The 15,341-nt window shown below is 46.9% G+C and overlaps 1 protein-coding gene across 1 annotated transcript in view; it reads left to right on the top strand.

Moving 5' to 3' along the window:
* Positions 1-12,749, top strand: part of atat1 (alpha tubulin acetyltransferase 1) — an 87,039-nt gene extending 74,290 nt beyond the window's left edge. The window contains exons 11-12 of the mRNA XM_072475338.1: positions 808-853; positions 3,297-12,749. Coding sequence (XP_072331439.1) covers positions 808-853; positions 3,297-3,714 — 464 coding nt within the window. The 3' untranslated portion in view covers positions 3,715-12,749. The remainder of the gene's footprint in view (positions 1-807; positions 854-3,296) is intronic.
* Positions 12,750-15,341: the final 2,592 nt, after the last annotated feature.

Genomic DNA, 15,341 nt, shown 5'->3' with positions numbered 1-15,341 from the left:
GAGGGCTGCAGTGTGTGTGCGCACTGCAGTGTGTGCGTGTGTTGGGAGGGCTGCAGTGTGTGCCTGTGTGGGGAGGGCTGCAGTGTGTGCCTGTGTGGGGAGGGCTGCAGTGTGGGTGTGTGTGGGGAGTTGCTGCAGTGTGTGTGTGTGTGTGGGGAGGGCTGCAGTGTGTGTGTGTGTGTGGGGAGGGCTGCAGTGTGTGTGTGTGTGTGTGTGGGGAGGGCTGCAGTGTGTGTGTGTGGGGAGGGCTGCAGTGTGTGTGTGTGGGGAGGGCTGCAGTGTGTGTGTGTGTGTGTGTGTGTGTGTGTGGGGAGGGCTGCAGTGTGTGTGTGTGTGGGGAGGGCTGCAGTGTGGGTGTGTGTGGGGAGGGCTGCAGTGTGGGTGTGTGTGGGGAGGGCTGCAGTGTGGGTGTGTGTGGGGAGGGCTGCAGTGTGGGTGTGTGTGGGGAGGGCTGCAGTGTGGGTGTGTGTGGGGAGGGCTGCAGTGTGTGTGTGTGGGGAGGGCTGCAGTGTGTGTGTGTGGGGAGGGCTGCAGTGTGTGTGTGTGGGGAGGGCTGCAGTGTGTGTGTGTGGGGAGGGCTGCAGTGTGTGAGTGTGTGTGGGGAGGGCTGCAGTGTGTGTGTGTGTGTGGCTGCAGTGTGGGTGTGTGTGGGGAGGGCTGCAGTGTGGGTGTGTGTGGGGAGGGCTGCAGTGTGGGTGTGCGTGGGGAGGGCTGCAGTGTGGGTGTGCGTGGGGAGGGCTGCAGTGTGTGTGGGGGGGTATGGATGAAACTGTTAATGTAGAGCGTAACAGGAGCTTCTTTTTCCAGATTCTGACCAGGACCTGCCAGGGAAGGCCGAACATTTGGAACGAGGGTGAGCGATAAACGTCTATCTCTTGTCTTGCCTCAGGCCGCCTGCTGCTGCCTGTCCCCTTGGTGTGCTGCCGTTTTTAAGTTTCACTGACCCTCTTTCCTCCCCCCCCCCCCCCACCCCCACTCCCACTCCAATCTCTTTGTGAATGTCTGATACTTGCATGTTACTGAAAAGTGAAACATGTTGCCAAAGCCTTCCGTCAGGACAGAATCAAGAGCTCCAAATTTCAAACGCTCGCAACAATTTATACTGCAGGAGAATAGAGTGCAGAGTGGTTGCAAGGTTGACTCTGACTATCCGAGGCATTGCCATAGTGGGACAAACGTAGGTATTTCTGATGTATTGTATTGTGTGTGTTTGGTGCAGTAAGGGTTAAACACCTGGGTTAGTGTGTGTAACTGCTACAGTGGTGTTTTTTAGCAATCCTGGTTTGAAAGACAGCTAGGCTTTCTGGAGCTAGAGGTGCAATTAAAACACCGTAAAAGTTTGGTATGGTAGACTTTTATTTATACTGAGGGTTTCCTGTGGAGTGGTTAATTAGAGGCATTGTATTCAGCTTAACAAGGTGATGTAGTTAATGAGAGGAGCCAAGGGTTGAACAGCAAGGTGTTAAGGTTTTTTTCAGAGTTTTAGCTTTTGGCTGGAAGGTGAGCTGAGAGGGTTCTGAAGAAATACAGCCAGAGGTCCTGCATTATTCTGACAGGGTGTCAGCTTTCCTTTCAAGCAGTGTCAAAAGATCTCTCTTTTTTTGAAAAAATTTAGTGTACCCGATTCATTTTTCCAATGAAGGGGCAATTTAGCGTGGCCAATCCGCCTACCATGCACATCTTTGGGTTGTGGGGCCGAAACCCACGCAAACAAGGGGAGAATGTGCAAACTCCACAGTGACCCAGAGCTGGGATCGAACCTGGGACCTCGACTTCGTGAGGCAGCAGGGCTAGCTCACTGCGCCACCGTGCTGCCCCAAACTCTCTTTCTCAAAGTGGAATGTTCTTTTTTTTTTAATTTTAGAGTATCCACTTTTTTTTTTTTTCCCCCAATTAAGAGGCAATTTAGCGTGGCCTATCCACCTAACCTGCACATCTTTGGGTTGTGGAGGTGAAACCCACACAGACACGAGGAGAATGTGCAAACTCCACACGGACAGCGACCCAGGGCCGGGTTTCGAACCCGGTTCCTGAGTGCCGCAGTCCCAGTGCTATCCACTGTGCCACATGCTGTCCTCAAAAGTGGAATATTCAAGTCATCTCTATACAGAAAGTATTTCTGAGTGCTAACTGTTTTTAAAAGTGGACTGGGACTTGAGATAGTCTTGTTGTTTGAGTGGAAATAAAGATAGCAGTTAAGGGTTATTGTATTGATTAGCATTGTTTAAGGGATAATAAGCTATTTTGTGGTGTGCTGTTAAAGTTATTTTGAAACTATGTTAGTAATAAAGTTTATTTTAATATACCACATTCTTATTTTGTTTGAAATCACTCTGGGGCGATGTATCCTTGCATCATCGTCTTACAAAATAGGATCTGGTCCGGGATCATAAAAATGGGAGAAAGAACCGGGCCACAATAGGCTCGCAGGCTCCTGGGAAATTCAAAAAAAGTCGGAAGGCTTGAACATGTTGTCGACGGAGAACGGGTCCCTGTTTCGAAGCCTATGTTGCTTTCTCCAGAGAGACAGAGAATTGGATCACTGTTTGAGGAAGAAAAAGCATCACAGGATATGGGGGATGGGGAAATGGGTGGCGAGGGGGTGAAGGGAGGCTAACCCGTTGAATGAGCCAGTGCAGACTCAATGGACTGACTGACCCCCTTCTGGGTTGTACTATTCTATAAAACTTTGGCAGGGACCGGTTGGGCTAAATGTGCTGTACACTTCATGTAATTCAGTTGCACAAATGCAGAGCGATTTGTCTTCGCAGTCTTTTAAGATCCCTTACACCGAATAATCGTCTGTGCATCAGGAGGTTAATTTAACACCGCTCATAGGGCGATGCGGTGGCATAGTGGTTAGCACTGCTGTCTGATGGCACCGAGGATCTGGGTTCGATCCTGGCCCCAGGTTACTGTCCGTGTGGAGTTTGCACATTTCCCCCCCCATGTCTGCATGGGTCTCACCCCCACAACTCAGATGTACAGGGTAGGTGGATTGGCCATGCTAAATTGCCACTTGGGGAAAAAAAGAACGGGTACTCTAAATTTATTAAAAAGAAATCACGGCGCCGAGGTCCCAGATTCGATCCCGGCTCTGGGTCACTGTCTGTGTGGAGTTTGCACATTCTCCCCGTGTCTGCGAGGGTTTCGCCCCCACAACCCAAAGATGTGCAGGGTAGGTGGATTGGCCACGCTAAAGTGCCCCTTAATTGGGAAAAATGAATTGGGTACGCTAAATTTTAAAATAAATATATAAATGTAACACCGCTCTTATGCTTTGTGTTTTAATTCAGAGTAACCAGCCAGCCGGACCAGCCAACCCAGTACGTGCCACCGTTGGATCTCGAGGGCCTCACCTGCGACTCTGACTCGAACCGGAAGCCGCCCTGCGCTGGAGACATTGAGCCCCCACCAGCACCCAGGGGGCCAGAGCGGCCCCTCGACGGACAGCGAGACCCAAAAGCAGTGTCCCCCCTCGCCAAGAACCCCCAGGCTTTGGAAGGCCCCAGCCTTGGGAAGCCGGAGCAACCCCCCCACGTAGGAGGGCCGAGGGACGATGACAGGAAGGTCACCTCGGCGCAGCAGGCCCAGCGTGAGGACGAGGCGGCCAGTCTGCGAGGCTCCGCCATTCCCTGGGTCGAGCTGGGAGTTTCCCTCAGCGCCCAGTGGATACGTCGTAAGCATGAGTTCAGAAACACCAGGCCCTGGTGAGCCCTGTAATATCAGGCCGCTGCCATGTCCCTGCCAGCGACAGCACATTCCCTAGCTCACCTAACCCAATGCAAATTGTATGTGTTATTGATTTTAACCAAGGGAAGAATGCGAGGGAAGGGAAACAGCTGCACCACGTTTGTTTTCTTCTGATCCGGAGTCGGGCACAGGTGGGGCCCTTTCCTTCGCCCATAGCAACCAATTGGTTAACTGATAGAAGTTTGTGCTGATTGTGGGTTCTGCAGAGTAACGCTCGTTGGCAACACCAAAGCGACCCCCCCTGCCGAGCACAAGGTGCAACACTCGGGGAGATCTGCCAGTGCCCCAGTACTGAAAGTGGGGGGATTTGGTCGAGTGGGAGGCAAAACAATAAAGTGACGAATAGGTCACCTTACCGATCATTGGAGCCACCATCCAACTGCACAGCCATCGACTTGAGCGGTTTTTACCAAAGATGGATTCTCGCCATCGCCTTACGCCACCTTGTGTGTTGCTGCAGTTGGGAATACTTGAAAATGTGTTATGAGGCTATTCCTGTGGAGGAGTGGGTAGGGGAGGGGGGAGTGGGGTTGGAGCTTGGACGGAATTCAGTGAAGTATGTGGCACGCGCACACAAACCCCCCCGCTCTGCTTGAGCCTCCGCACCAATCTGCTTCGTGAACTGAGCGAGGACAACAAATGCTGGAAATACGCAGCAGAACCGGCAGCGTCTGTAGAGAGCGAAGCGTTTGAAAGTTTCAGGTCGTGACCCGAAGTAAGGTCAACTCGAGCTGAACCATTAGCTCTGTTCCCTGGGCTGCAGACGCGACCAAACCTATAGAGCATTTGCAGCATTTTCTGTTTTTAATTTCAGATTTCCAATATCTGCAGCGTTTTTGCTTTCCGATTACGGTTATTGTTTGTCGTAATGGGGTGCGAGGAGGCACGTACCTTCACCGTGAAGGATCATCTGCACACCCTAGCCCCCCTCTCCCCATTGGGGTGTTGGCTTACAAAGGGTAGCTGCAATCGAGCAGAGAATAGCACTAGCTCCCATCTACAGGCCGCATTGTTGAGTGGGATGCATCAGAATTTGGGAACCTGAAGGGGCTGTTGCAATTTGACTTTTAACATCTTTTCAGGTTGTGGAATACTGTTCCTCATGGTTGCAGGGTCAATTGCTGGAGGGCATAGATTTGAGATGATTGGCAAAAGAAACCAAAGCAATATTCAGAAAATCATCTTCATAGATGTTTAGCGCCAGGTTTTGGGATGCACTGACTTGCATGAGTGAGGTGCCGCCCTTCAGGTGGAGTATTGTAATTCATAAATCAAGTCTGGCCATTCATCCAGCCAAAATTCCACAGTGATGATTAAGAGGGTTGCAAATTAACATGAGACACAATCTGACATAAACACACATGCGCGCACACATGCGCGCTCACACAGATACACACAGACACCCTCACACACTCCCCAGACACACACATGCCATCTCCAGACATGCATGCTTACTCCCCAGACACATGCGAGCATGCTCCCCAGGCACACGTGCGCACACTCCCCAGGCACACGTGCTCACATACACTTAATTGTTTTTTGAGATATTGCTGCGGCTGTATGATTGACTCATACGTCCATATTGCAACAGTTGAAGCTACTCAAAGGAATTAACTCTGTGAAGAGCTTTGAGCCATTTCAGCCTCACGATTGGGAATTATGTTAGCCAAGGTCCTTTTGTTCTTTCACCCGTAGCCATGCATTTGGCACTGAGCGAAAACTCCCAGTTGGTGCATTGTGTAGAGCTGCTACCCAACGGATTTTGGCCTTTTTGTTTCAAGCCAGCTTTGTCCAGCGTCCCCAACCCAAGATTGGTTGCCTTCCTCTGGTAGTTACTGCCTTTTGTGATCAGATGGGTGCATTAAACTATTAATTATGGCATTTGACTGCTTTTAAATCCAACCTCTAATGGTTAAACTGGCCAGGTATCTCTGTCTGCACAAGGTTTCCTCCCGCCCTCTGCAAGTACAGTTGCTCTCCTGCCGAATGCTTTCATTTTCCGGGCGCTGGTTTTGCAGAAATCGAAAGGACAGGTGATTCAGATCGAATTTGTTCACTCTGGTATTGAACTGAATGAGGAAGCTGTGAAATTCAGCGAAGAGTAGCTGGAAGAAACCAATTAACTAACTGTGCAGTGATGCTGTAACAGACCAGGTTTTGTTTTCCACAGAAGCAACAAATGGCTGCTGGACTGTTTGGAAAATGAAGGTTACCTTGTCAATGTGTCAACAATTTAAAAGTGCTGCTGTATTAAACCATGTGCATTCAAATGTAAATATGGAGTTCACAAGACCATAAGACATGGGAGCGGAAGTAAGGCCATTCGGCCCATCGAGTCCACTCCGCCATTCAATCATGGCTGATTTCAACTCCATTTACTCGCTCTCTCTCCATAGCCCTTAATTCCTCGAGAAATCAAGAATTCATCAACTTCTGTCTTAAAGACACTCAACGTCCCGGCCTCCACCGCCCTCTGTGGCAATGAATTCCACAGACCCACCACTCTCTGGCTGAAGAAATTTCTCCTCATCCCTGTTCTAAAGTGACTCCCTTTTATTCTAAGGCTGTGCCCCCGGGTCCTAGTCTCCCCTGCTAATGGAAACAACTTCCCTACGTCCACCCTATCTAAGCCATTCATTATCTTGTAATTTTCTATTAGATCTCCCCTCAACCTCCTAAACTCCAATGAATATAATCCCAGGATCCTCAGACGTTCATCGTATGTTAGGCCTACCATTCCTGGGATCATCCGTGTGAATCTCCGCTGGACCCGCTCCAGTGCCAGTATGTCCTTCCTGAGGTGTGGGGCCCAAAATTGCTCACAGTATTCTAAATGGGGCCTAACTAATGCTTTATAAAGCTTCAGAAGTACATCCCTGCTTTTATATTCCAAGCTCCTTGAGATAAATGACAACATTGTATTTGCTTTCTTAATTACAGACTCAACCTGCAAGTTTACCTTTAGAGAATCCTGGACTAGGACTCCCAAGTCCCTTTGCACTTCAGCATTATGAATTTTGTCACCGTTTAGAAAATAGTCCATGCCTCTATTCTTTTTTTCCAAAGTGCAAGACCTCGCACTTGCCCATGTTGAATTTCATCAGCCATTTCTTGGACCACTCTCCTAAACTGTCTGAATCTTTCTGCAGCCTCCCCACCTCCTCAATACTACCTGCCCCTCCACCTATCTTTGTATCATCGGCAAGCTTAGCCAGAATGCCCCCAGTCCCATCATCTAGATCGTTAATATATAAAGAGAACAGCTGTCCCCCAACACTGAACCCTGCGGGACACCACTCGTCACCGGTTGCTATTCTGAAAAAGAACCTTTTATCCCAACTCTCTGCCTTCTGCCTGACAGCCAATCGTCAATCCATGTTAGTACCTTGCCTCGAATACCATGGGCCCTTATTTTACTCAGCAGTCTCCCGTGAGGCACCTTATCAAAGGCCTTTTGGAAGTCAAGATAGATAATATCCATTGGCACTCCTTGGTCTAACCTATTTGTTATCTCTTCAAAGAACTCTAATAGGTTTGTCAATCAAGACCTCCCTTTACTAAATCCATGCTGACTTGTCCTAATCCGACCCTGCACTTCCAAGAATTTAGAAATCTTATCCTTAACGATGGATTCTAGAATCTTGCCAACAACCGAGGTTAGGCTAATTGGTCTATAATTTTCCATCTTTTTCTTGTTCCCTTCTTGAACAGGGGGGTTACAACAGCGATTTTCCAATCCTCTGGGACTTTCCCTGACTCCAGTGACTTTTGAAAGATCATAACTAACGCCTCCACTATTTCTTCAGCTATCTCCTTTAGAACTCTAGGATGTAGCCCACCTGGGCCCGGAGATTTATCAATATTTAGACCTCTTAGTTTCTCTAGCACTTACTCCTTTGTGATGGCTACCATATTTAACTCTGCCCCTTGACTCTCCTGAATTGTTGGGATATTACTCATGTCTTCTACTGTGAAGACTGACGCAAAGTACTTATTTAGTTCCTCAGCTATTTCCTTGTCTCCCATCACTAGATTACCAGCGTCATTTTGGAGCGGCCCAATGTCTACTTTTGCCTCCCGTTTGTTTTTCATATGTATTTAAAGAACTTTTACTATCATTCCTAATGTTACTGGCTAGCCTACCTTCATATTTGACCCTCTCTTTCCTTATTTCTCTCTTTGTTATCCTCTGTTTGTTTTTGTAGCCTTCCCAATCTTCTGACTTCCCACTATTTGCCAAATTATAGGCTTTCTCTTTTGCTTTGATGCATTCCCTGACTTCCTTTGTCAGCCATGGCTGCCTAATCCCCCGTCTGATAACCTTTTCTTTGGGATGAACCTCTGTACTGTGTCCTCAATTACTCCCAGAAACACCTGCCATTGCTGTTCTATTGTCTTTCCCACTAGGCTCTGCTCCCAGTCGATGTTCGTCAGTTCTTCCCTCATGGCCCTGTAGTTACCTTTATTTAACTGTAACACCTTTACATCTGATTCTACCTTCTCTTTCAAATTGGAGATTGAATTCGACCATATTATGATCACTGCCTCCTAAGTGTTCCCTTACTTTCAGATCTTTTATCAAGTCTGGCTCATTACATAACACTTAGTCCAGAATGGCCTGTTCCCTCGTGGGCTCCATCACAAGCTGTTCCAAAAAGCCCTCCTGTAAACATTCAATGAATTCCCTTTCTTTGGGTCCACTGGCAACATTATTTACCCAGTCCACCTGCATATTGAAGTCCCCCATGGTCACTGCGACCTTGCCTTTCTGACATGCCCTTTCTATTTCGTGGTGCATTTTGTGCCCTGGTCCTGACCACTGTTAGGAGGCCTGTACATAACTCCCATTATGGTTTTTTTTGCCTTTGTGGTTCCTCAACTCTACCCACACAGACTCCACATCATTTGACCCTATGTCATTTAGTGCTATTGATTTAATTTCATTCCTAATTAACAAGGCAACCCCGCCCCCTCTGCCCACCTCTCTGTCTTTTCGATAGGTTGTGAATCCCTGGATGTTTAGATGCCAGTCCTGAACCCCCTTCATGTTTCAATCAGGTCAGCTGTTCAATGGCAGAGCAGGTTCAAGCGGCAGAGTGACCTGCTCCGCTCCGAACCTGGTATGTATGTTTGTGATCTGCTTGATGGAATGTATATTGTAGCATCATTATTGCCTTGATTAGCTGAAATATTGCACAGGGAAATCTTTTAAATATTTCTCAGGGTGTGACGTAAATGATGTAATTAGGCTGCGTTGCATCTCTCCTGCAAACACCTAGTTCTTTATGCCCTGTATTCAGTTTGGGAATTCCATTTTGGTCGTATTTACTACATTGAATGTACAGCACAGGAACAAGCCATTCGCCCTATGCTGGTGTTGATGCTATGCACAAAGCTCCTCCCAGCTCCATGTCGTCTCCACCATCGCCACCTCCTTCTATTCCCTTCTCCCTCAGCTGCCTATCTCGCTCCCTCCCAATTACTTCTGTCCTCAATTACACCTGTCCTATTAGTCTCAACCATTCTCTTAATCGGGAGCGCGGTCCACTTTCTCACCACTCTGGGTAAAGAAATTTGTCCTGAATTCCCAAATTGAGTTCTACTCGCACAGTTACTTTGTAATAACCGATTAAGAGTTGTTGGCGTAGTGGGTACTGTCACTGGACTAGTAATCCGGAGACCCAGTTAGCGCTCCAGGAACCACTGCAGATAATTGAGCAGAAATCTCAAAATAAAAGTAATGATGACCAGGAAACAATTGTCCGTTGGTGTTTAAAGAAAAAAAAACATATGGTTGACTAATGTCCCTTGAAGGAAGAAACGCTGCCGCCCTTACCCGGTCTGGCCTACATGTGACTCCAGACCCACAATGTGGTTGACTTGTAAAAGGCCCTCTGAAATGCCACTCACTTCAAGGGCAATTGGGGATGTACAACAAATGCTGGCCCAGCCAGTGACATCCACATCCTTCCACATAAATGAATTTTTAAAAAAAAAACATTCTCACCCAAAGCTGATCATTTTGAGGCTGCCGAACCGGCCAGCAATAATTGCAGTAAGAGCGCTGGTGGCAAGGGACATTTTGTCTGTACATCAGTTCTTGTTTTAAGCCTTTTTAAAAAATAAATTTAGAGTACCCAATTCATTTTTTCCAATTAAGGGGCAATTTAGCGTGTCCAATCCACCCAGCCTGCACATCTTTGGGTTGTGGGGGCGAAACCCACGCAAACACGGGGGAGAATGTGCAAGCTCCACACGGACAGTGACCCAGAGCCGGGATCGAACCTGGGACCTCGGCGCCGTGAGGCTGCAGTGCTAACACACTGCGCCACCGTGCTGCCCCGTTTTAAGCCATTATAAGTGCAGCTGATGTTCAAAAGGGCTCTTGATATGGTGATACAACTTAACCTTGCATTGCACCCGTCACTATAACCTGAATGATCATTTGTGCTCACTAGACTGATCTCTCATACATTCTTTAACATGTTAAAAATTACACATGTATTCCATTTTAGGCAATAATTATCCAAAACATTTATACTACAAAATACTGTAACCTCCCATTCACTATGAACAATGGCATGAGAGATTTCTTTTAAAATTTAATATCCATTTTTTGTCCAATTAAGGGACAATTTCGCGTGGCCAATCCATCTACCCTGCACATCTTTTAGGGTGAGACCGACGCAGACATGGGGAGAATGTGCAAACTTCTCATGGACAGTGACCCGGGGCCGGGATCGAACCCGGGTCTTCGGCGCCATGAGACAGCAGTGCTAACCACTGCACCACCGTGCGCCATGGCATGAGAGATTTTTAGTGGCCGCTGTTTTCTTGTCTCATGGGGATATGGTGTCACTGACTAGGCCAGCATTTGTTGTCCATCCCTAATTACCCTTAAACTAAGTGGCTTGCTGGGCCATTTTAGAGGGTAATTAAGAGTATAAGTCCTGGCAGCATGGTGGCACAGTGGTTAACATTGCTGTCTCACGGTGCCGAGGCTCCAGGTTCGATCCCGGCTCTGGGTCACTGGCCACGTGGAGTTTGCACATTCTCCTCGTGTTCGCGTGGGTTTCTCCCCCGCAACCCAAAGATGTGCAGGGTAGGTGGATTGGCCATGCTAAATTGCCCCTTAATTGGAAAAACTGAATTTGGTACTCTAAATTTATTTTAAAAAAGAATGCTATTGGTACTAAAGTCCACATATAGGCCAGACCAAGGCTGATTTCCTTCATAACAGGACATTGCTGAATCAGATAGGTTTTTTTTACAATCAGCTCTGATATTACAAAGATATAAGAGCAAGGTATGCTGAATTTATACAAGGCACTAGTTAGACCTCAGCTGAAGTATTGTCTATATTCTGGGAAAGATGTGAACATGTTGGAGGGAGTGCAGAAGAGGTTCTCAAGAATGGTTCCAGGAATAAGAAACTTTAGTTATGAAGATAGATTAGAGAGGTTGGGACTGTTCTCTTTGGAAAGAAGAAGGCTGAGGTTTGATAGACATGTTCAAAATCATGAGGGAACTGAGCAGACTGGATAGAGAAAAACTTCCCGCTACAAAAAGGATCGAGAACGAGAGAGCAACAGATGTAATATTATTTACAAAAGAAACAAAAGTGGTTGGGGACTGGAATGCGCTGCCTGAGAGTGTGGTGACGCAGGTTCAATCGAGGCATTGAAGAAGGCATCAGATGATTATTTGAATAGAAACAATGTTGAAGGGATCTGGTGAGAAGTCAGAGCAATGGCACTAAGTCATGACGCTCATTTGGAGAGCCGGTGCAGTCACGATGGGTTGAATGGTCCCCTGCACTAGATCAATTCTGTGACTTTTGTCATGGGCACTGTTACTGAGAATAGCTTCATAAATCCAAATGTCTTCATTGTGGCTATTGTGCAATTTGATGCCCCTAGAAGAGCATTAGTCAGGGCAGCACGGTGGTGCAGTGGTTAGCACTGCTGTCTCGCGGCGCCGAGATCCCAGGTTTGTCCCTGGCTCTGGTTCACTGTCTGTGTGAAGTTTGCACATTCTCCCCGTGTTTGCATGGGTTTCGCTCTCACACCACAAAAATATGCAGGGTAGGTGGATTGGCCATTCTAAATTGCCCCTTAATTGGGGAAAAATGAATTGGGCACTCAATTTCTAACAAAGAAAAGCATTAGTCTGACCCTCTGGATTACTAGTCCAGTGATTTTACTACTATGCCAGCTACCAACTTCCTGCCAATGGATTTCAAATTAAGCAAGACTTATCTTATTAATCACCTACAACCTGCCCTTTCAAAGGCTTCCACAGGCTTGTAATAGGATCCCTGTTGTAAATGCAGACTGCACACACTTAAGAAAATTCCGACTTTGCACTAATTATTTGTAAGTCCTTATTTTTGCCTCGCATTTTATTTGTTATTTTACATGGAAGGGATTCCATTCCGGAATGGTTAATGCATCCTCTGGCCCGTCATGCTTTATCCTGGGTGGGAATACTGTACTGTGAAATCAATGTGAAGTTGGGATGTTTAGGGCAGCATGTGGCGCAGTGGTTAGCACTGGGACTGCGGCACTGAGGACCCGGGTTCGAATCCCGGCCCTGGGTCACTGTCCGTGTGGAGTTTGCACATTCTCCCCGTGTCTGCATGGGTTTCACCCCCACAACCCAAAAGATGTGCAGGTTAGGTGGATTGGCCACGCTAAATTGCCCCTTAATTGGAGGGAAAAAAAGTTGGGATGTTTGCCATTAAAACTGGACAGCCCTGCTCGGGCATGAGGAGTGAATGAGAATGAGGTATGGCAACGTATTTCCCTCGAGTGCCTTGGAGCTGGTATGACATCCACGCGCGCGCACAAGCGATCTCCACCATCTTTATGGAACATATGGTTCTGATGGTAAAATTGTAACAGTAACAATTATTAACAGACTCTATAATGTAGCATTGAGAAGCTTCAGCATATTCGTACAGAGAGCAGAAGTAATAAAAGTATTTTTGTATTCACCGTCTTTGTTTCATTTTTGTCTTTGATTCACCAGTAAGTTGTGAAGAGATCAAAGATCCTGTCTCCAACAAGGAGAAAATTCTGTAACAAGTACTTTTTGTATGACAAAATGTGAATTCAACAATTGGTTTCAGGATCAGAGATGTGTGAGTGAAGTCAGCCCATAACTCTATGCAGAATAGCATTATCAAATCGAAATTCGGTTCAACCTTTGAGTGAAAGTAACATTTTCTTTTTTTTTCAAATAAATTTAGAGTACCCAATTATTTTTTCCCAATTAAGGGGCAATTTAGCGTGGCCAATTCACCTACCCTGCACACCTTTGGGTTGTGGGGTGAAACCCACGCAGACACGGGGAGAATGTGCAAACTCCACACGGACAGTGACTCAGGGCTGGGATCGAACCCGGGTCCTCAGCGCTGTAGGCAGCAGTGCTAACCGCCGCCCCGAAAGTATCATTTTTTGCAAAGTATTCATTTAAATTGCTGACCATCCATTTTAGAGAGAAAGTGCTGGAGGGGGGAAAAACCTAATTGTTTACCTCAGTGGACCATGAATCATAAGATTAAAAGTAGGCTGTTTGGCCCATCAAGTCTGTTCCACTATTCAATGAGATCACAACTGATCTGATGTGATAATCCTTGACTCCACTTTCCCACTTTATTCCCATAACCCTTGATTCCTTTGCCGATTATAAATCTGTCTATCTCAGCCTTCAACATAAGGTTTTTCTTTCTAAATTTAAAGGACCCAATTATCAGGCAATTTAGCTTGGCCAATCCACCTAGCCTTTGAGTGATGGAGATGAGACCCATGCAGACAGTGGGAGAATGTGCAAATGTCACATGGATAGTGACCCGGGGCCGCGATTGAACCCAGGTCCTCAATGCCGTGAGGCAGCAGTGCTAACCACTGTCAGTCTTCAACATAATTTTTTTTTTAATTTTAAGAGACCCAATTCATTTTTTTCTAATTAAGGGGCAATTTAGTGTGGCCAATCCACCTATGTACATCTATGGGTTGTGGGGGCAAAACCCACGCAAACACGGGGAGAATGTGCAAACTCCACACGGACAGTGACCCAGAGCCAGGATCGAACTTGGGACCTCGGTGCTGTGAGGCAGCAGGGCTAATCCGCTGTGCCACCGTGCTGTCCTGTCTTCAACATACTTAACAGCCCAGCCCCTACAACCCTTTGCGGTAAAACTGTTCAGTTAGGATCTAAGGAACAGTATAGGTTCATGTAGTGTGACGCATGCAATCTGACAAGACCAGGAGCTGATGATCATAAAATTTGAATGATAAGGCAATGCTCGGGATTATATTTCAAACGAAGAGAGAGAGACAACGATGCACTAAAATCATGAACTGAGGAGGGAAAACGCATTGTCAAGTGAGGGCCTAATGGGTCGGTTTAATTTTGAGACCATCTTTACTGGACCCGGTTCAAGGCCATTTAAAAGAGATTTCGGATCAAATGCAGAGTGAGTTGTGCAGTTATGCAAACAGCAGGTGTAAGGTCGAGTCAGGGGCCTGAGACTGTATGGACCAGCAGACTACATTTTATTCATTCGTGGGAATGTGGCAAGGCCAGCATAAGACATGTGAGCAAGGGTTGGACCATGAGGTGACCCTTAAGTCTACTCCACTCTCCACAGCTTCCACTCTCCCGCGTCCTCTGCTCCTCACATCATCTTTATTTCCCGTGGATTCAATAATCTATTAATCCCAGTCTCAAATGTATTCAGTGATGGGCCGTCCACAACTCTCTGATAATTTCAAAGATTCATGTGAGTCTGAATGTAAGCATTTCACCTCATCTGAGTCCCAATCTTCATCTGAGACTGCATCCTCATGTCCTTGATTCCACAATCGCTCACTGTCGACCCTTGAATCTTGCCTGATCCAGGGAGAACATCACTCACTCTTTGAAATTCCAGAGAGGATGAGGACAATTTATTCAGCTTTTCCTCACAGAATGATTCTCTCATCCCAGGAATCAGTCCAATGAATTCTTCCTGTATCATACTCCCTGATATATCTTTCCTTAGATTGTAAGACCTGTAGCGCACAATGACTTACGAGAGAGACGAGAAGTGATTAAGGCGATTGAGGCTTTATTAAGCGAGACTTGTCCCCAGCAGTTCAGCAACAGAATGAAGCGGCGGGGAGAAGCTCGGGTTCTTATACTCCGCCTTCAGGGCGGAGCCAGGAGTCAACAGCCAACCAGGACCAGGGATCTGTCAGCCAATAGCATCACGGCTTCACAGTCCCACATGACCCCTAATACATACCACCACATTCACCCCTTGTTAAAAAGGAACCCAGCGGGGTGGTGGTTCACATGGTGGTAGGGGTTTACAAGGCTGGTCCTGGGAGGAAAATTTCGGACATGTTACTACAGTTTTAGCCCTACACTGGGCTATGTACAAAGTTTGTGAAACTATTTACAATATTAGTAAGAGAAAAAATTTTTTTTGTTGTTACAATCCAACAACATTCTTGGTGTCACGTGGATGCCACGAGTCGAGCGGGCGGTCTGGTCTTCCTCGTCGAACGCCTCAGCCCCGGTGGTGGTACAGGTGCTTGTTC

Source organism: Scyliorhinus torazame, chromosome 14, assembly GCF_047496885.1.
Source record: "Scyliorhinus torazame isolate Kashiwa2021f chromosome 14, sScyTor2.1, whole genome shotgun sequence".
Lineage (NCBI taxonomy): Eukaryota > Metazoa > Chordata > Chondrichthyes > Carcharhiniformes > Scyliorhinidae > Scyliorhinus > Scyliorhinus torazame.
Note: the sequence above shows the minus strand (reverse complement) of the source record. Positions and strands in the feature narration are given on the sequence as shown.